The 23053-nt window shown below is 31.4% G+C and overlaps 1 protein-coding gene across 1 annotated transcript; it reads right to left on the bottom strand.

The window, feature by feature from the left end:
• Positions 1-991: 991 nt before the first annotated feature.
• Positions 992-17268, bottom strand: LOC143080411 (twisted gastrulation protein homolog 1-B-like). The gene is made up of 4 exons (XM_076256246.1): positions 17161-17268; positions 14107-14332; positions 12588-12788; positions 992-2224 (listed from the first exon to the last, which is right to left on the bottom strand). Exons 2-4 carry the CDS (start codon positions 14315-14317, stop codon positions 1794-1796), a joined length of 843 nt encoding a protein of 280 aa, XP_076112361.1. The 5' UTR covers positions 14318-14332; positions 17161-17268; the 3' UTR covers positions 992-1793.
• Positions 17269-23053: the final 5785 nt, after the last annotated feature.

Raw genomic sequence — 23053 nt, forward strand, 5'->3', positions numbered from 1 at the left:
TTCAAGTAAATAGAAGTAATATTATATGTAGGTTAAATTTTCGTTGGTGTTTTAATTTCGTGGATATATTCTTTCAACGAAATTAACAAAATTAAATCTTCTACGAAAAGTTCTGCTTTTTCAGTACCTAAAAGGGGAAGGGGCATAAGCTGTCAAATGCATTATCAATATACTAAAATGTATACATATATAAGTTATAATAAGTCCAAAAGAAACAATTTACAATCACCATAGACTTGTTATGAGGTACCAACACTTCAAGAATATTTTAGACAAGGCACCATCTAATTATCCATTGAGATGACCTTCAAACATTTATATAACCCAATATAAAATAAAATGTTGATAGACAGACAAATTATGTAATGAAGATTCTTTTGTTTGTTTGATTTCATGTTAAAGATAAAAAGAAAAAAAAGTGAACAAAACACAACGAGACAACACAAAGGAACATGAATGATATAGATATATATTGTCATGACACCTTCTTTTCATCAATGTTCATTATACACACAATATCAAAAATTTGTTCTTTATACTTAACAATTTCAATGCTGAATTTTCATAAACAATTACAATTAAGTATCCATTACTGCTTTCATTTTATCAAACAATATATGAAAAAGAACATGTATTAGATAAATCATACATATATCAAAACTTTCTTTTGTTTCATTTCAACCATTTAAATAGATTCACAATAGGTAATGATAATAGTTTGTTTTATATATAATTAGAACTTAATCGTAAACTAATGTGGACTAACACATTCAGACTGAGAGACAATTGCAGACACCTGCACCTGACTTAGTACCTCATGTCTTGAAGAGCCTTCTTCTGACACCCTCCCCAAATATGATTTTTCACCATATACTTAATGCTAAAATATCTTGACCATATCATCCTTACAAATTTGTATGTAAGAGCTGATACAGTAGCTTTGTCTAAAACAAGCCTTAATTGATGTAACAAATGTACTTGTCAATTCCAATAATATTACATAGATTTGATACATACATTGTATGTGTACCTCCAAAAAATAGGGGGTTTAACACAGATGAACAGACAGCCTATGAAACAAACCTTTTTAGAATAGTTGATTTCAAAGTTTGAACCCTTTTTCCTTTAAATGTTAAAATTCAAACTGATTCTATTATTTTTGCTTTTTTTTGTTTCAGACATTCATTTATTCAACACAAAAACATATTAAAAATTCAAATTTAATAATTAGTCATAGCTGTCAGATTTTTTGTACTATTAGGTTATATATGTTGAAATTATCCCTTTAAATACATCATTTCTAATGAAGTTAAGTTTTGTTAAACAATTTCTGAATCACTGCAAAATTTAACATACCTAACAACCTTTTTGGCTGCCTTTCATTTCAAATTCAATGCTGTACTAAAATTTACAAGTGCAACTGCTTCAGTCTGAATTCTGGCAAATTACAAGAAGTATATTTCAAGACATTTCTTGTTATAAGTTGCCAACTTTGTGCAGCTTCAATCTATGAAAAATATTTGACACATATCAACTTGTTAATTTTAACATTAACTAACTGGGTCAAGAATGCATGAAATAATGTAACGAAACAGTGTATCATTAAATAGTGGATTTGGATTAATATTAAATATACACTAACAATTCTGACTGTTGAAACCTAGTTTAACATTTTTCAGATCTTATACGTTTGATATCAAAAACATACATGTATGTTTCATCTTAAACACCCTTGATATCAAATTCATCTGTTCTATTTTATACCACTTGATATCAAAAACGTCTGTTTCATCTTATACACGCTTGATATCAAATTCATCTATTTCATCTTTGATGATTTCTTTCTTGTTGTTATCTTCATGTTTTCTTTCAAATTGTTTTATTACTGCTTCTTTGTCAACAAGTTCTTCTATTATCTTTTCTTCCTTAACAACCTCTTTCACATCATGCTCGTCCTCATCTCCTTCATCGTCATCATCCTCGTCCTCATCTGGACAGAGGCCACATTTTGGTTTGTTAAGGCCATAATTAATACATGCGGAACCAATGCATTGACAACATCCATGTTCATGGAACCATCTGTAACGGGATGCTCCCATAGATTTGCAAGACATTTTACACCGTTTTAATGACAGACAGTCAGACATGAAAGCTACAGTACAATTGTCGTCTTTTTTGCCTTGTTGAATAATACTTTTTCTGTTGTGGTCTTTTTCTGCAGCGCCTAGAAAAAGGATAGAGAACAAATGTAAAATAACATTAATGAAATTTCGGATCTCGTTTACATTCATTACACAAACAATAAATTCACAGCTTACACATACATCACAATCACACACCACATAATATGTGAATACTGCAATGGAGGCTCAAGTTTTGAACTTCACCATAGGCAGATCTAGGGGGCCCGGCCCCCCTTTCGTGGGAAAAATTTGGTTGATTATATAGGGAATCACTGACGCATGATTGGAACAGGCCTCCCCTTTAGGTCAGTCAGCCCCCACCCCCCTCCTTTATGAAAAGTTCTGGATCAGTTACTGATCACTTTGCTTAAACGTTATAAAAACTGTATTTATGTAATTATAAATACAAGGCTGTTCTAAAGATGCACTTGTCCTTATAACACAAATGTTTCTATGAAAGAAAGAAGAACTAAATTATCATTTTACAACCTGAACTGTCTATATGCTAATTGATTTTTCTCAAATATGTCAAATGTTGAAGGCCATAAAGTTACCTATGATGGCTTACATCTACCTCATTTGAACTTTGGTTGATAATACTGTCTCATTGGTAATCATATCACATCTCCTTATTTTGATATAAGTTACATGTCCCTCATTTGTCCTTATCCACTATAAATAAGTTTGTAAAATTGGAAACATTCCCCTATAAATATGAGTCTTTCCTTTGATCGGTGCTGTCAGTGTTAATTATGATGGGAGTTTTTAACGACCTTGACTGGCTATACAGCCCCCGCACAGTCTGAACATCAGTGTAAAAGCGTAATGTTAACTGCCAAATACTTTAATTCTCAAATGGTATTATTTAATCATGTAGAGGCTATCTGAATTTCAGTAAAATCAATGAAGGTTTGACAGTCATTGGTGCTCACCTAAAAGATATATAGATGTTGATGAAGGAAACAAGGATTCCCTTGTCAGGCCTACTTAACTTTTATGTCATTATTATGGTCAATATTCATGATATTGGGGTTTAAATATTTGTTACAATTTTACATAGGATTTGAGTTACATGTATCATTATAACTTGGATTATAAAAGTCTATATATATGTTGTCTCATCTTTTACATGTTTATAAATAATTAAATAAATACATAAACATTGATAAATAAATCATGTTAATGACATATTATTCTGTAACAGATTTAGCCAGACTTTTCTTCCTGTTAATATATTGTGTCTACCTTATAATTTGTTTTGATTTGTCATCATTAAGATGTGTCCAGACATCAAAAGGATTGGTCCAGATAAAACTTATCAACTCACAATTATGAAAAAACATACCTGTACAATACATTACCACAAAAATCTGTGGTTAAGTAGACATATCTATGTCAATCATTTCAAACAAACCATTTTTTTTTTATCCCTACGCAAATCAGTAAAATAACAAACAGGTTAAAAAACAATTTCACCCCTTAGTACCCCACCTTGTTTAGCAATCAACATTTTGACTGATGTTTATTACAGAAACAAATTAAAGGTATTTATAGGTGAGCACCTGGTAACTTTGAAATTTACTAATTTCTATAACCCAGGTGCAGTAGTCTACCTCAGGGGGTCTGTTAGGGGATGGAAACCCAAAAATGTTAAGAATTTTCAACAATAAATGTGTGTCCCAGACAGGAACATTTGCACAAACTAATTTATTTAGATCAATGATTACCTTGTAAAGTGATTGATAACAATGATCAGTTTGAGTAATACTTAATGTATGTGGGTGGTAATTAGACATGTTTTGGTCTTGCATACATTTTTGCACTGTTAATTCATCTTTTTTACTTATATTGGAAAGTTTTAAAGCATATTTAAAGTATTCCTAAAGAGATAGCTTAATGTACTAATGATTACATTCTAAACATGGTAAAATATCAAAGTTTAATAAGAAATAATAATAGCAGTTTTGCAATTTATTTTTATCTTTTAATGTAAATGAATAAGATGTGAACATGGAAATTGAAACCTGATTTCTTTGGTTACACTAAAACCAGGAAAAATTATTTTGACAATTAATCCAATAAAATATCATTGTTCTTCAAATGGTTCTCATTTCTAATTGGCCTTTTATTTTCATTATACTTTATGTTCATATGCCAGATTTAATTGGTTCTATCATCTCATATAATCAATCACTGGAAAAGACAATTATACATGTATACTGTATTTGTGAAACAAACAAAATTCAATTTTATAGTATAGAAAGAAAAGATCTCTAATTTTGAAAAAAAAAATATGTACAATGTATATATTAAAGGACAATAATAACAGTAAATGCTTCAGTATCTGTTGACTATGTTCTCGATATAAAAATATCACCTTCTCATCTATATGTATATATCCATACAATTCTTAAATTTTTCTGTTTTTTTTTGCACTGTCAATTTACAATATGTATTTAATCAATCACTTTATATTATATATATCAAAACATCCTTGATTTCTATAATTTACTTTAACTAAAGTTATAGTGCGAAAACCTAGAAAATGCTTATTTGGGCCCTTTTTGGCCCCTAATTCCTAAACTGTTGGGACCAAAACTTCCAAAATCAATCCCAACCTTCCTTTTATGGTCATAAACCTTGTGTTTAAATTTCATACATTTTTATTTACTAAGTTATAGTGCGAAAACCAAAAGTCTTCGTACGACGACGCAGGCCACAACGCCAACATGATACATGTACCAATATACGACCAAAAAATTTTCAATTTTTGCGGTCATATAAAAATACAAAATGTCCTGCACCAAAGGTGGATTAAGCTATTTGAAAAAAGATGGCATACTATATATACAAATGTATTATAATTTTGTATTGTAAGTTTATTTTCAAGCTACTTCCCATTTCAAATTAACCACTGTAACTTTTCTCTTTTTCTAACTTTTTCCAAACTTCAACAATTTTTAGACACAGCCAAAGCCAACAGAAACAGAATTCCAAAATCAAACTTCACAACTTCATTGAGGCAAAACAAAAAATATCATTTTTTTTATAGACTATGCAATAACATGACAACTATGAATGTTTATAATTGATACGTGTCTACATCATGGACATAAAAACTAGAGGCTCTAAAGAGCCTGTGTCGCTCACCTTGGTCTATGTGAATATTAAAGGAAGCAGATGGATTCATGACAAAATTGTGTTTTGGTGATGGTGATGTGTTTGTACATCTTACTTTACTGAACATTCTTGCTGCTTAAAATTATCTCTATCTATAATGAACTTGGCCCATTAGTTTCAGTGGAAAATGTTAGTAAAAAATTACAAATTTTACGAAAATTGTTAAAAATTGACTATAAAGAACAATAACTCCTAAGGGGGTCAATTGACCATTTCGGTCATGTTGACTTATTTGTAAATCTTACTTTGCTGAACATTATTGTTGTTTACAGTTTATCTCTATCAATAATAATATTCAAGATAATGACCAAAAACAGCAAAATTTCCTTAAAACTAACAATTCAGGGTCAGCAACCCAACAACGGGTTGTCCGATTCATCTAAGAATTTCAGAGCAGACCTGATAAACAATTTTACACCATGTCAGATTTGCTCTAAATGCTTTGGTTTTTGAGTTATAAGCCAAAAACTGCATTTTACCCCATGTTCTATTTTTAGCCATGGCGGCCATCTTGGTTGGATGGACGGGTCACCGGACACATTTTTCAAACTACTAACCCAAAAGATGATTGTGGCCAAGTTTGGATTAATTTGGCCAAGTAGTTTCAGAGGAGAAGATTTTTGTAAAAGATTACTAAGATTTACGAAAAATGGTTAAAAATTGACTATAAAGGGCAATAACTCCTAAAGGGGTCAACTGACCATTTCAGTCATGTTGACTTATTTGTAAATCTTACTTTGCTGAACATTATTGCTGTTTATAGTTTATCTCTATCTATAATAATATTCAAGATAATAACCAAAAAGAGCAAAATTTCCTTAAAATTACTAATTCAGGGCCAGCAACCCAACAACGGGTTGTCCGATTCATCTGAAAATTTCAGGGCAGATAGATCTTGAACTGATAAACAATTTTACCCCCATGTCAGATTTGCTCTAAATGCTTTGGGTTTTGAGTTATAAGCCAAAAACTGCATTTTACCCCATGTTCTATTTTTAGCCATGGCGGCCATCTTGGTTGGATGGACGGGTCACCGGACACATTTTTCAAACTACTAACCCAAAAGATGATTGTGGCCAAGTTTGGATTAATTTGGCCAAGTAGTTTCAGAGGAGAAGATTTTTGTAAAAGATTACTAAGATTTACGAAAAATGGTTAAAAATTGACTATAAAGGGCAATAACTCCTAAAGGGGTCAACTGACCATTTCAGTCATGTTGACTTATTTGTAAATCTTACTTTGCTGAACATTATTGCTGTTTATAGTTTATCTCTATCTATAATAATATTCAAGATAATAACCAAAAAGAGCAAAATTTCCTTAAAATTACTAATTTAGGGCCAGCAACCCAACAACGGGTTGTCCGATTCATCTGAAAATTTCAGGGCAGATAGATCTTGAACTGATAAACAATTTTATCCCCATGTCAGATTTGCTCTAAATGCTTTGGGTTTTGAGTTATAAGCCAAAAACTGCATTTTACCCCATGTTCTATTTTTAGCCATGGCGGCCATCTTGGTTTGATGGCCGGGTCACCGGACACATTTTTCAAACTACTAACCCAAAAGATGATTGTGGCCAAGTTTGGATTAATTTGGCCCAGTAGTTTCAGAGGAGAAGATTTTTGTAAAATATTACTAAGATTTACGAAAAATGGTTAAAAATTGACTATAAAGGGCAATAACTCCTAAAGGGGTCAACTGACCATTTCAGTCATGTTGACTTATTTGTAAATCTTACTTTGCTGAACATTATTGCTGTTTACTGTTTATCTCTATCTATAATAATATTCAAGATAATAACCAAAAACAGCAAAATTTCCTTAAAATTACTAATTCAGGGCCAGCAACCCAACAACGGGTTATCCGATTCATCTGAAAATTTCAGGGCAGATAGATCTTGACCTGTTTAACAATTCTACCCCTGTCAGATTTGCTCTAAATGCTTTGGTTTTTGAGTTATAAGCCAAAAACTGCATTTTACCCCTATGTTCTATTTTTAGCCATGGCGGCCTTCTTGGATGGTTGGCCGGGTCACCGGACACATTTTTTAACTAGATACCCCAATGATGATTGTGGCCAAGTTTGGTTTAATTTGGCCCAGTAGTTTCAGAGGAGAAGATTTTTGTAAAAGTTAACGACGACGATGGACGACGACGGACGCCAAGTGATGAGAAAAGCTCACTTGGCCTTTTAGGCCAGGTGAGCTAAAAATAAACACTAAAATGTGTTACATGTATATCCAACAAAACAAGCATTCTGAGAGTATTGCAGGGCAATACATAGTCCCTTACTGGGTAAAAATTACATTATACTGCAACAAAATGCTAACTTGTTTTATAACTTATCATGGTGTAAACAAAAAGTAAATATCAAGTCATCATAATTAAGCATGACTAAAAACAGTTTGAATTACTGATTATATGAGTGAATTTTTCAAGTCCAAGGACCATAATAACATGCAGAAAATTATCATACCAAAACAAAAATTTGAACTTGATCTAGATCTGAAACTAATATGCCAATTGTCAATCAATATCTTCAAGCATGATGAAAAAAGTGTGGAAAACACTCTTGACATTGGATATGATTAATAGTTCTCTAAAATCCCCTACGGACTACTAACAATCAAAGTTTATTATAAGGTATAAACTAGTTTTTTGCTTATTGTAGCATTAACCACGACCTAATTATCTAAATAAGAGAATGAGTACAACGTTCCTGCTTTACAGCCATTTTCAATGTTTGTTCCTCTTGTTTTTGAATTTTTGCCATATATATTCAGAATCCTCTGGTTTTTTCCATGTACTGCCATTAAAACATTTTGCCCATTTTTCCCTACTTTTCTTTCATAATTTTATTACATATAATTTAGAAAGCCATAATTTAAAATCTTATGCAATTAATGTTATTTTTTCGTTGTTTTTGGAAGAAAAATATAGAGAAAATCATTTCCTGTCAAATTTTCAATGACTTGTTTCTAAAAAAAAAACAAGCACACAGATCGGATCAGATCCTTATTTTTTCTGCTTTTTTAGAGCCTTTGTTTATAAACTATCAAATTATAACAGTATTTGAACAAGAATGTGTCCATAGTGCACGTTTGCCCCATCTGCACTATCATTTTCTATTTTCAGTGGACTGTGAAAATGGGGTAAAATCTCTAATTTGGCATTACAATTAGAAAGATAATATCATAAGGAACATATGAACTAAGTTTCAAGTTGATTGGACTTCAACTTCATCAAAAACTACCTTGACCAAAAACTTTAACCTGAAGCGGGACAGACAGACAGAAGGACCGAATCAATGAACGAATGCATTGGCGGATCCAGGGGGTTCCGGGGGTTGGAACCCCCTTTTTTTTGGCAGATCAATGCATTTGAATGGGAGCATATAGCTGGAACCCCCTTTACTCTGGGTTGGGAACCACCCCCTTTTTTAAATGACTGGATCCGCCCCTGCAATGGACCCACAGACCAAAATACTTATGCCCATAAATGTGGCATAAAAAGCTTGTTTTTATGAAATCTTAAAATATTGTTGTGAGGAGTCAATCTGCAAAATGAACATTGCAATGACAAGGCATTAAATTTTTGGCAGAATTTGAGGTGATTGTTTGAAAAGTATCAGCAGTGTTCTCCCCTCAAAAAATAATATACTTTGTCACATCCTGCAGGCATACAGAGAATTTTGAAATACCATATTGTTTCTATAAGTGATAGTATCACACCCATAACAAATATATCCTATTTGAAAATTATTTCAGATAGCATCACATTCAAGAAAAACACAAATATAGCATCAAATATATATATATAACATTATGGTGCTAAAAAGCAAAATAATAATGCAAACAAATATGACCAGCAAATTATCTTGTTTTGAATAAGTCACAAAACAATTCAAGATACAAATGTACAAAGACAAGAAATGGACAGAGCCAAGGTCAATAATAAAATTCAACATTCCCTTGTATTTCTCAACATCAGTGCCATATAAAAGCCCACTTTAAATTTTGTCCATCACAAGAAAAAATTGTCATTTATGCAAGCCTTTATGACGTCATTCACCAGATAGTGGGGATTGCCTGTATCCCTGTACTATGAACGTTCATCAAGTGTCTTAGTGATCGTCATTGTGCGGGATAAACTAGAAAAAATGTTTGTTCTGTAGGTACATAATCACAATTCCCTGATGACAGCAGTGCTGATGGTCAATTACGAGAATACAATTTGCTGAATAATTCCTGTAATATAGTATCATATTTTTCCAACTAGTCGCTCAACATGGGAACTGTAGTGACACACGAATGATGTTCACTAAAACCAAGGTTTTTGATGGAAATGCATCGTACTTGAAAGTTGTCTATTGCTTCTATCTTTGTCATTTGAGCAGTGATACAACATCTCCATCTTTTTATTAACAGAAGTACTGCAAACAGCTAGAACAAACATGATATTTTAGGATAATCATTTTAGTCCTAACCAAGTCAATATTGTACTGAGGAATCATAATAAGTTAAAAAATACTGATAACAAGAGCAGATTTTAGGGATGGTACAATATTATGTACCTGGTGTGTTGCAGGATGTTTACTGTATTTTTTTTAGTCCTAATAACATATTTTGTAATAATGTAGAACAAGTCTACTTTATCTTTATCAGAATTGTTTCTTGCAAAAACATAAAAAAAACTTGAAAGAATTACTTTACATTTGACACCTGTTATCATGATAACCTATAATTGTATTTTTCCTTTTCAGTAATTTAGGAATATAGTTAGAAATTTGTATAATATTCCTACACATAAGTTTTATTTTCTCATTAATTGCACTTTAACAAATGTCGGAACAAGAAATATGTCAAATTAACCAATGAACATGATGAACATGTCCCTTTTATTGTTAGTTTAAATGTAATCCACATTAACCAATGAACATGTAACTTTTTATTGTTATTTTAAATGAACATTTGACATTCCCATTATTATTTTTAGTTTTATAACATATTTATTAATTAATTATATTCTTGTACATCATTTTTCAACATGTTCAATGCTTTTCCTGGTTCCCCATTAAACCGCAAATCTAACATTTATGGTTTTTATATCTTTTTGTATAAAATATACATTATACCTTCATAAAAAGTGACAGATCCAATATATAAACATTTATTTTCAGCTTAATATTCTCCTAAGTATTTTGTCATTTTTCTGTTCTCATTTTAAAAGGACATTTTGGTATGATTTTAAAAGAAAAAAAATATGAAGATGAATTTCAGGTTTCAAGCTTTCATAAAAGTGGAAATACTTAAAATAATTTTTTACTTTAATACATGTCATGCATGTTGCAGACAGTTACGTTAACTTTTGTAAACATAATCATCACCAATGAATTATTGGCTTGCAAGTCAATAATTCACCCTTTGTGAATCAGTATTTATGAAACCTTTCATTTTACCTTGGTTGAAGAAGGTGTGCTCTAAATTTCAGCTGGAAGAGTGAAAGTAGGAAAGACAGCAACACATCGACTGATTTTGTTTATTGATTTGACCGACAAAAAAATCTATTAGACATGTTAGACAGCTGGCTTTAAAAAAAATGATTTATATTGCATTTATCATTGTTTATATGATTTTATATATGAATTTACATCAAACAGAATTAAGAAATTTGTCCTTTTTATAAACTATTGCATCTATGCTTACTTGTCAAAATCGTTTATAATTTGTCCAATTTATATCATTCTGTTTATTTAAGAAAATATCATTTATATAATAAATGTATAAATCGCATATGAATTTGTACTTGTAATTGACCCCCCCCCCTTTTTCTTTACTGAAAGCTCTGTAGATTAAAAATTACATTTTAATTGATATTTTGTACTTTTATGTACAAAATGTAATCAACATTCCCAAACCTTTCTTTACATAGTACATATAATTGTACCAGTATTTTTTTTTTAAATTCTTATATCATGTCTATTACACCATGTACACTGAGGACAATAAAAATTTGACAATAAAGTTCCCCTATTGTAACCTCAATAAAAAATACAACTATTTCATTCATAACAGAGTACAATACTACAAAGTCTAATTGCTTTGAAGTAGTGAATTATGTCTCTTACCTGAGTGACATATCACTGACACCTGTGTAAATTTATCTGATCTTATTTAACCTTTTTGACCTCCACCTGGCTTTAGGTTCCACAAAAGTTGTTAAAGCAGTAAATTCAAAAGTGACTATATAAAAGACCTCTCTTATCACAAAATTTGATCAAAGTGTACCAGGGTATATTACAAAAGATAATAATGTACCAAAGTACAATATGTGATTTGTTAAATACTGACAATTAGTGCTATTAACATGATTAAATAAGGTGTGGTTAATATTTGAGATATTACACATGCATAGGCAAACCAGCACAGCTAGTACTGATTGTCTTGTACCTTTATTGTAAAAAAAAAATATTCAAATAAAGCATGGTTAGAAGGTGTTTTTTGTACTGAGGAACATGATTTCTGCATAACTGACAATGCAAATGTTTGCAAAACCCTTCCTGGTCAGACCAAAACCTCTTTCACTCATATATTTAACATCATTAGCTAAGGAGGAATCCTGAGATTTTGTTAAATAAGGTTTTTGTCCACCTTTTTTTCAATTATACTCTTTCCAAGTATATAATCTGACAAAGTTTTTCTTGGTATTTTGTATAGTTTGGAAGCCTTAGATTTTGAAATTAACCCTATCTTTACTTTGTTGATTGTTGTGGCAAGCTGCTCTTCCCTATATATTGTTTATATTTAGCCATCTACAAAATTGTTATTAAAAGCAGATATTTAAAAATTCAAATGGGAAAACATTCAAACTAAGGTTTATAAAAGTTTAACCAATGTGTTTCTGGGAAATAACATTCTATTTACAAACTTGATGAAAGTAAAGTACATGTACATGTATCCCGACTTTTCTTTTACAATTGTTACGAACAGGGGCTGAAGGATTTTTTAGGGGAATTCTGGATTGATCGTTTCATTCACAGGTTTGGGAATACCATTCAAATCATCAGGAATTTAGGAATTGATTATATAGTAACGCAGGAAAAGACGCATTATTTTCACAGGACATTTTTGTACTTTCTCTGGAATTCAGGATGGTACTGGTACCCTTTTCTACCCTCCCCCTTACAATTACAACATTATCTGTAAATCAGAATGAGATCTTACCAAAATTGACATCTAACATTCCATGACCAGGTTTAAAGTAAAGTGCATCATAATGTGCAGGATATGTATATGTGGTCCATCTCATTTCCTCGTCTTTCTCCTCCGTCAATACATCAAACAGCTCTGGTATGGGAGCTTTCAATTCTTCTATAGTACTAGTAAGGTGTAGACCCTCTTCTGGGTCAGGTGCTGGACACATTCCTGAAGTCAGAAATATTTTAGATGGTAGATACATGTACATGTGTATTAATTGGGTTTTTTTTTCTCACCTACATGTACATGTATAATGACATTGTTTTTGTACATTTTGTACAAGTTATCAGAAATCATTCAGGTTGTGATGCAAGTTATTTTCATAATTTTTAAACAAAAAACTTCAACATTACATAATGCATTTATTCTCTTTGCTGTAAAAGCTTCAAAGGTGGACAAAATGTTAGTTCAGATGTTTCTATGTTTTTTTCTATAGTACACTGTTTTTGTTCCCTAAATTATCTTTTAATTTCCTTACATGTACATGTACAAAACTTTATACCTTTATGTCAGTGTAAAGGTAGCATGTATACATGTACATGATAATGTGACAAGAAGTGAAATAAAAGACGGTGTTTATTTTATCAAATTTTGGAGGTTAGCAAAATAATGGTAAGATGTACAAATGAACTTGACCTTCATTTAGTCACATGAAACAACGTTAACATATATCTAAATTTGAAAAGATAAGTCAAAGCTATGTTCAGTTGCCTGCTGTACATGTATACATCAACCAAATCAATAAACGATCTTTTTTTTAAATCTGGTTAACATGCATATGGTTAAAAAAAAAGACAGGACAAATAAATTTGAAATACATGTAATGATTTGACGTATTTTTTTTATTTTACTTTTTCTTTTAAATTTCAACTTGTAATGCTTGTTCACAACACACTGCTTGCATGTGTACATCCTGTACATTGCATCAGTAGTTTTGTCTATTCCTTCTCAATTCGTTAATTTAATGGCCATGTTGGACAAGTCCAGAAAATCAATTTCAACATGTACAAATGTATTAAAGTCACATTTCTGATGTAAAAATGTACATTTGTAGATGTTTTTCAAAACCTTTTACTTCAAATGCTTTTAATTTGTATCCTCAATTTAACAAACAATCAACACATGTACAAAAAATGTACATTGTGTACAATATTAACAAATTTGATGTTACCAAAACAGGAGAGCTCAGCATTATGTTCACTATGTTCATAAAAGTAGAGCTAGAAGTTATCAACAAATGAATACCATTCTGTGTGCAGTTATATGTATTATAAAAGTAGAATTTACTAACATACACATATGAACATCATTATACATGTACAATGTTTAAAAACATGATATAGCTGAATTCATTAACACATGTCAGAGGAGGCTGGAGCAATATCTCATTCTGTCATGTTTGTACTACATTAATGTTTATAAAAGCTGAACTTATCACATATGAGCCACATTATATCTGTACAATGTTTATAAAAGCTAAACTTACCAACACATGAGCAGCATTCTGTGTACAACGTTGACAAGCACATGTTACAGTCCTTACAACAGGAGCAGTTTCTAATGTCTGTCATGTCACAATCACATGACTTGATTAACATACATTTACTAACAATACTGACACACAACGCTTCATTACATCCTTCTGATACATCCAAACAACACCACAACACTAGAAGTCCAACGATATACAAACGCATGGTTGTTGTTGTATTCTGGAAAAGAAAACTAAGTTTAATAATGTGTACATGGTTCTTGTAAAGATGATACAGACATCATACATGTACATCATATACATGTACTGATATATCAATGATGAATGATGTAGCACCAGAATCTCAATTGCATAGCAATAATCAAAGAGCTGAAGAGCTCTGAGGGAAAAGACGGCCATTGTTTCAATTTACAGGGGGTATCTTTTGATAGTCTACATACAAAGAATGAGCAAAAGAACAGCTAGAACATATAGAAAGGCTAACAATAATGAAACTAATTGTTGTTTATTGTTATTTCATTTCCTTAGTCAAGAATTCATCATAGAGACAATTTGGACCAATGAGATCTGCACCTTCAAAATCAAAACATTTGATTAAAGTTGGGAGTTAATTATCTAAAATTCAATTTAATTTAACAACTACTACAATATATTTTAGAATTTTAATTATGTACAACTGAATGGCAGGCTAAGACCATTCTCAATTTTTTGTGACAGTATTCTCAAGAAAGTGAGGACTGAAAAATCTATTCAGTTTTAATTTTCCATTGATAAAGTTCCCAGTTACAACTCTCATCACAGGGATACATGTACTTATAAAATCAAATATGATTGATATAAGCTGTGTGAAGTTTGTTTCCAGATCCCACATTTTGTTATATCTGTAAAATTAATGAATAAATAGCTTTAAACTACAAAAAGCAATATTTAAAAAAAAAAAATGAAAAAAATAATGACCACTACAATAATTATGTTGGTACGCAAAATTATTTTTTAATTGATGACTACTTATCATATATATACTTAATGTGACATTTTTAGTGTTCAGATACATTAACTTTCATTTTAGTGGGTAATTACTCATCAATTGAGGTGCTCCTTAATTGGAGAAAGATTCTAAAAACATAACTTTACTGAAAGAATGAAAACTGCAGTTACTCTCCCCAATCCCAATAGGTATAAACTACAAAAAGCAACATTTATAATTTTTTTTATTTTTTTTTTACCATTTCAATAATTATGTTGGTAGTAGGTACACAAATTTTTTTTTATATAGAAGACTTCTTATCATATACTAAATGTCACATTTTAAGTGTTCAGAAACATTTACTTTGATTTTAGTGTATAATTACTCAACGGAGGTGCTCCTGAATTGGAGGAAGATTCTAAAAACAGAACTTTACAGAAACAATGAAAACTGTCGTTTCTCTCCCCAATCTCATGTATCCCCATTGACATTGTTTACCGCGAAAGTTGACCTACAAATTATCTGATTATAGCCTCAGATTAAAGCATTGCATGTTGGTGTGTGAATGATCTACACTACAGCAAACATCATTAGGTTTACATTTAACAAATACGGATTTTAAATTAGTATACAAATACTGTGAATGATTTTTATAATGAATAAAGGATATCCCTGTGTGGCATTCCAACAATGACGTCACTAGGTTAGATATATTTAGAATATTTCGTAATACTGATTTTTCCGGACTGTAAAAGAAACGTATATAGTGTAAGGGAAAGCTCAATATACGATCATTTCACGAGAAACAGAAGGGAAATGTGTAAAAAATGTATTTAAAGTCAATCTGTTCTCCTTGTCATCAATTTCAGTATGACATTTTGAGGGGGTTTCCAAACTCTCAAAACAAAATGATTGACGTGAGGGAATGATACTCTGGCCAACCCCATTAGGGAATTGACGGCTTGAAGCCGTCTTTCCCCAAAAACAAATGGACTAATTCTACATGTTTTAGGCTTAAACCTTTTTTACAAGACCTGGTACTGTATCACATGTTTGAAGCTCATCTCTTACTTTAATACATGTATTACCATAATATATTAGAACATGAAGAATCAAAGTATCTGTACATTCCTACATGTACAAAATTGTATGCCTAATTCTTACTACAGATTTTAAGTATAGGTAATGTCACCTGATAAATTCATGCTGATTATAATTGCACAGTTGTCTCTGCTTTCAAAAAAATTCTGTTTAATAAATCCGTCCTGGTTTTCTAACTTGTTTTTATATGAATTTAGCATTTTTTAAATGTTGATGATGAGCAAATCAGGTGAGTGTGTGTTAGTATGTTTTTCTACATTGTAATTATTGTTATGGGGTAAGGTTAACTTCTGGTAGAAAAAACCATCACAGTCAGGCTGCGAGTAGTCCAAATAATTATAACGTCTTGAAAAACTATTGCATCAAAGCAATGACAATGACACTACATCGATACAGTGTGTTGCATGTTAATGTACACATGTCCTCTTCAACACTATTACTGTACTATCAAAGATGGAAGTTACATTAATGTACATGTGTTAGAAATTAATTTGCTAAATAATTCATGCAATTAGCATCATATTTTTTTCAACCACAGCACTGGCTCAACTAGAAATGTGAACGGCCCAAGCTTTTCTGGCAAAAAAGCAGTCAGAGTAATCTCGACTATTGCTCAACATGTCATTGTTAACATGGTTAATGAAAATAATGATGCCCCTAAATTTTGTAAATTTATTATGAATGATGTTCGTCCAAACTTTATATTAATTCTGTGCGACAATTTCAGGCATATTCAATGAAATTCAACTTATTTAGCATTACACAAATTTATATACATTTTGACCACTTCAAATTTTTGTTTTTCATATACCCCAAAATACACATTTTCTTTTATTTGTATGTTTCATTCACAAAACCAAAAAAAAAAGAAAAGAAAACAGCAACTGAAGTGAGCAGCTCGGCCGAGCCGAATGACATCTAATATTGTCAATTATCAAAATAGGTTAATAGTTTATAATGTATACGTTTATTTAACTTACCTTTTCAATCTGAGCTCACATATTCACAGAGAAACAAGTAATGTTTTTGTATGTCAACGAGAAAACGAAAGGCCAATAAGAAATCTCAGTGTTTACAGCGCTTAATCACTGTCAATGGAGTGTTTGAATTCAGGGGCACCTTAGGGGTGAAGAGAACCCTACAAAAAATATCAAATCAAATCGAATCTTTTTTATGTCTAATTAACGGACCCATATAGCGCATATGGCAGCAACTACATATGAATTTAATGAATTTAATTTGAAAATTATGACGATAAGAGAAAACTTTTCTAAGGTATATTTGTAAATTCAGTGGCGGACCTAGAGGGAGCGTAGAGGGAGTTCGCCCGCCTTTACTCTCATTTTTTCTCGTATATTTAATTGTGACAATTTGTAACTTATAAAGATATTATTCGCTCGTATTCACGAGATATTTTAGAGGAAATAATTCTGTCCCTGAATTTCTTGCCCGTCCGTTTATGGGTTGAAAAAAATAATCTTGCTCAGGCTTTTTTGCTGTAAGTGTCCTATAACTTAAAAATTACTTGCTTACTTACTAACTATCACTTATATACGTTCATAAAAACATTCAGGAACTGTGACTATGACAAAATCATGCCCGCATTGACGATTTCCCCCCGACGAAATCAGAGGAAGATGCTTATGGTGAACCCTATGGCTTAGACGACAGACTTGTACAAAAGTCATCACTAGAAAACCCTCAATACATGTTTTCGAGGTTTTTTCTATTGATAAGTGAATAAAGTAAAATATCTGTAAGTAGGGCCTATATGATCAGCTACATATGGGTTGCGAATCACAAATTTACAATACGTTCTTAAGATGCTAGTTGTGACCTCTATTTCAGTGACTGAATTAGCTAGATAGAATTTTTCGATAAGTTCGATGAATTTTTGGATCCATTCAATCATTTTTTTTAAAGCCGGCAATTAATGGGTATAATACGGCACAAAAAAATATCTACTCTTACACTTTAACATTACAATATATATGACCTACCTTAAAAACCGTTGAATTAGTGCATTTTACACTTGTCTATAAGCACTTATTCAAGTTTTTTAGCCAAAAAAAGTTCAAAGAAGATTATATTCTACGCACTCTAAAGACTGGATCCACTCTTGGTATTAATAGGGCGCAAATGAGTGACTTTTTGGCGCAAAAAGATATCGCCCGTTATTTTGATGTCAAATTCTACCATGAAATAATATTTATGTTTGGTGTCCTACTTTTTAAATAATTCTTTTTTATAGCTGCTCTTCTTTTTCTGATTTTTTTTTACTCATGTGTTATATTTTGTAAATAAAGTCTTATTAGATACGACACATTGTATATGGATATTTCATGTTTCAATGAATAAAGAAAAGACAAATATCACTCTATCATAACAAATATTTCATATCTAAATCAACACTGAATTCAAAACCCAATTTTAAATTTGCATACTTATATATAGAAAATGTACATGTTATATTTTTGATAATAGCATGAGAAAAAAGCACTTAGTCTAATACATATAACATAAGAATTATTTCCATATAGTTCATATTGTCGATGTATTCCACGAGATTGAAGAATCTTATATAATTTGGACCAAACTTGTAGAAGTCAAGTCATAGTATACCATGTAATTCAGAGGTTGTCGTTTGTTTAATTATGTGTTACATAAAATTATTTCTTTTTCGTTCATTATTTGTACATAAATAAGGCCCGAGTTAGTTTTCTCGTTTGAATTGTTTTAGGGAGCTACCATTTGATTTTTATGGGGGGGGGGGGGCTGGGATGAAATTCGAAAAAAATAGGCAGGACAGGAGTTTTGAGTAAAAAAAAAAAGGCAGGATGAGAAACTTGTTAAAAAAAAAGGCAGGATGACAATTTGTGTAAAAAAAAGTCAGGATAAACTAGTAAAAAAAAAGGCAGGACCAAATAGAGTAAAAAAAAAAAAAGGCAGGACAGAGATTACAACTAAAAAAAAAAAAAAGCAGGACAAAATTTTTCGTCCTAGCCCCCCCATAAAAATCAAATGGTAGCTCCCTTACATTGTCATTTCGGGACCTATTATAGCTGACCATGCAGTATGGGCTTTCCTCATTGTTAAAGGCTGTATGTTGATCTATAATTGATGATATCTGTGTCATTTTGGTCTCTTGTGGAGAGTTGTCTCATTGGCAGTTATACCACATCTTCTTTTTGTATTTTTACATGTTTTATCTTTACGTTTCTGTAATATATGTAGACAAGTTTGTGGGAATACATCTTTTTTCTTTTCTTTTTTTTCTAACTCTTTGTGTGCACAATGTAAGGGATAATTGACTGATTATTAAGAACTTTCTGATTGCATAAAATTTATACAATTGGACTATATATTATATGACTTATATGTCTTTGGTATTATATTGAATATTGATATTGTACGGAGCCCCTTAAGTGCCAAAGATGAAATTAAAAATATTTGTGCGCGCGACTTTAAATTTTGTGCGCACAACTTTAAAACTTGTGCGCACAATTTTTTTTAACCTGTGCGCACAACTTTAAATCTTGTGCGGACAACTTTTTGAAACTTGTGTGCACAACTTATTAAAATTTGTGCACACAACTTTTTTTTACTTGTTTGCACAACTTTTTTAATCTTGTGCGCACAACTTTTATTCTTGTGCACACAACGTTTGTAATCTTGTGCGCACAACTTTTTTAATCTTGTGCGCACAACTTTTATTCTTGTGCACACAACTTTTGTAATCTTGTGCGCACAACTTTAAAAACTAGTGCACATAACTTTTTTAAATTTGTGGTCACAATTTTTTAAAACACCCTCAAATTTGAACGCACAATGTTTATAGTAGACTTGAACGTGCGACTGTTTAAACTGTCCACAAAACTATAAGTCATATATGTCTATAAACTTGCTTTCATTTGCTAATACTCAAGCAAGGATGGACCTGACTTTTACGTGTATTATTTTGTGAATAAATCATAAGGATATACATATACTGCATTGTCTTGCATCGTAGCTAATTCGAATAGTTAAGCTGTTATCAGAAGGACCATGTGGGCTAGTGTCATCAACAAGCCCCAGTCATATTTCAATAATCAATGCCCAGTGATCTTTGGGTACCAGCATTTATGAGGACAAAGCTTAGAAAAGTGATCAATATACAAACGCTTTAAAAATATTCTCTAGAAATTAGAATTAACAATGATAATGCAGTCATATCTTAAATGAAGAACATGTAAAATATATAGGTCTTGCACAAGGTCATGTTTCTCTCATTGGCAACCATACCCCATCTTCTTTATATCTAATTGGAGAAAATATGGATCGATCCGATACTAAGTCAATGTTTGCCTGCTTTTTTTTCATCGTTGAAAATATCTAGATCTGGTAAACATCGAGTGCACAACAAACACAACTTCATATTTAGAAGAAATGTGTATTAGGGAATTATAACGACAATGTAACATGATAAAATATTTAGTTGTTGTGTGCATGTGTTTTAAACTTTGATGGTATGTTTATATGTTTGTAACAAATTTGATCCTTATCGTCCCTTCGCCTCTACACAGATGTAGATATATCGAGTCCTTGTTTATGGGGTGGGATGAAAGTAAACTCATTGTTGTGCTTTGGTAATCCCATACAAATGAAATTTTATATTGGGTAGTCATTAAACCATTTCCTTCAGTAATGAAATCATATTATACCAATGAAATAACGCAACTAAATAATCATTAAAAACAACACATTGTGATCAGTAAATAAGCCTCAAAACGCTCTGGTAATCATGCAATCAAAAACCCTAACATATATATAGTTTTAAAAAGTTGTGCGCACAAGTTCAAAAAAGTTGTGCAAACAAGATTTAAAGTTGTGCGCACAAGATTTAAAGTCGCGCGTACAAATATTTTAAATTTCATCTTTGGCACTTAAGGGGCTCCGTAATATTGCGATAAAATTTCCAGTTTAGAATGTAAAAATAATATTAATTTCTGCAGGTTAGATTTGAGATGAACTAATAAGAAATAAGTATATATCACATTTGTATCACTCTTTCACTAGACATTTATATAGATTCTAATTATCACATAATGGTAGGTAGAAACAATTGGAAAATACACACAAAAGAAGTATACAAGTTTTCTGCGTACTATTTGCAATTTCTTTGCTATTTTTGAGCACATTTAACTGAAAACATTTCAAAGGAGCAGGGGAATGCTATACTGAACACTTTTTTTGTTTAGATGATTTTTTTTTGGACAATCAGATTCACACATCTTTATGTCCAGCTGATTGAATGATTTAACAAACAAAAACTTTTTCCATCACACAAGAGAACTAACAATTCCCGCAGATCTTTATTGAAATAAGTTTTATTCAACCTTTTTACAAGCCTTTTTATTTTTATAGTTCGTTCTTATGTTGTACTGTTATACCACTGTCCCAGGTTAGGTGGAGGTTTGGGATCCTTCTAACATGTTTAACTCCGCCACATTATTTATGTATGTGCCTGTCCCAGTCAGGAGCCTGTAATTCAGTGGTTGTCGTTTGTTTATGTGTTACATATTTGTTTTTAGTTCATTTTTTTTATATAAATAAGGCCGTTAGTTTTCTCGTTTGAATTGTTTTACATTGTCATACAGGGTCCTTTTATAGCTGCCAATGCGGTATGGGCTTTGCTCATTGTTGAAGGCCGTACGGTGACCTATAGTTGTTAATGTCTGTGTCATTTTGGTCTCTTGTGGACAGTTGGCAATCATACCACATCTTCTTTTTTATATTTATTTCCTTTATTATTAGATCATAAATGTTAAGCGCAGTGCGATTTATTTGCAGTTTATAAATCAATCAGCTTTTGTATGTGCCGCGCTTCACCAACGTTGTTTCTTTGATTTTTTGTTATTAAGTATACTAACCAATGCAACTTTAAAAAGTTTTTCTGAATTTTCATCAAATGCATATATATATACTAATGCAAGATACAGTCACAGAAAATAATTATATTAATAAGTACGTCTGAGTCAGTGACAACTCTACAACAGATTTATCCATCGGATCACCCGCAATGATGGTGATACATGGCTGTGTACATTATGTATATACAACTCGTCTAAACATCAACCCAACAATGTTAGATCTGTAAAATTGCTTTTGCAATTTTTTTGTTCTTCCCTTGCCGGGATTCGAACCCATGCTACTGAGATATCGTGACACCAAATCGCCTGCAATGTAGCCGTCCCGCTGAACCACACGACCACATGGGCTTCATAAGATGAAGCTTTCGGTGGCCGGGTGTTACCTTTCCACGTCAGTTTTAATCTAGCATCGTACTACAGTACATGATATATAAGGCATGGAGATGTTATTTTTACAGATCAGCTAAATTATCTATAGTAAAGCATCCTACAAATTAATGTAAGATACAGTCACAGAAAATGATTATATACATAATTATCATGAAATTCTGTACCCATGTCTTTTTGAGGTGTGTTCTTTATGTCATTTTTAAGATTAGGGAGTCAAATAGACATTTTTTTGAAAAATCAATACTTTATTGGCCTTACCGTAACTGTTAACACTGAATTTCCCATCATGACCGAATGTTTTATATTTAAATAATTATCTTTATAGATACACACAGATTCAAAATTCATTCTGCAAATTCGAGAACATATTAAATATCCTTCATTAAAAAGTCATTAGGTTAGAAATTGTACCTTTCTCCTTTGGTAAGTCTTTTTTGTAATAAGCAATTTGATTGTTTATACACTTTTGAAGTATTCGTCTAATAAGTACCGTCAATTTTAATTCGAAAATATGTTCAATTCAATTGAGTTATTTAGGATATGATGCATGTTTTTATATATTTTCTTAACAATT

Source organism: Mytilus galloprovincialis, chromosome 6, assembly GCF_965363235.1.
Source record: "Mytilus galloprovincialis chromosome 6, xbMytGall1.hap1.1, whole genome shotgun sequence".
Lineage (NCBI taxonomy): Eukaryota > Metazoa > Mollusca > Bivalvia > Mytilida > Mytilidae > Mytilus > Mytilus galloprovincialis.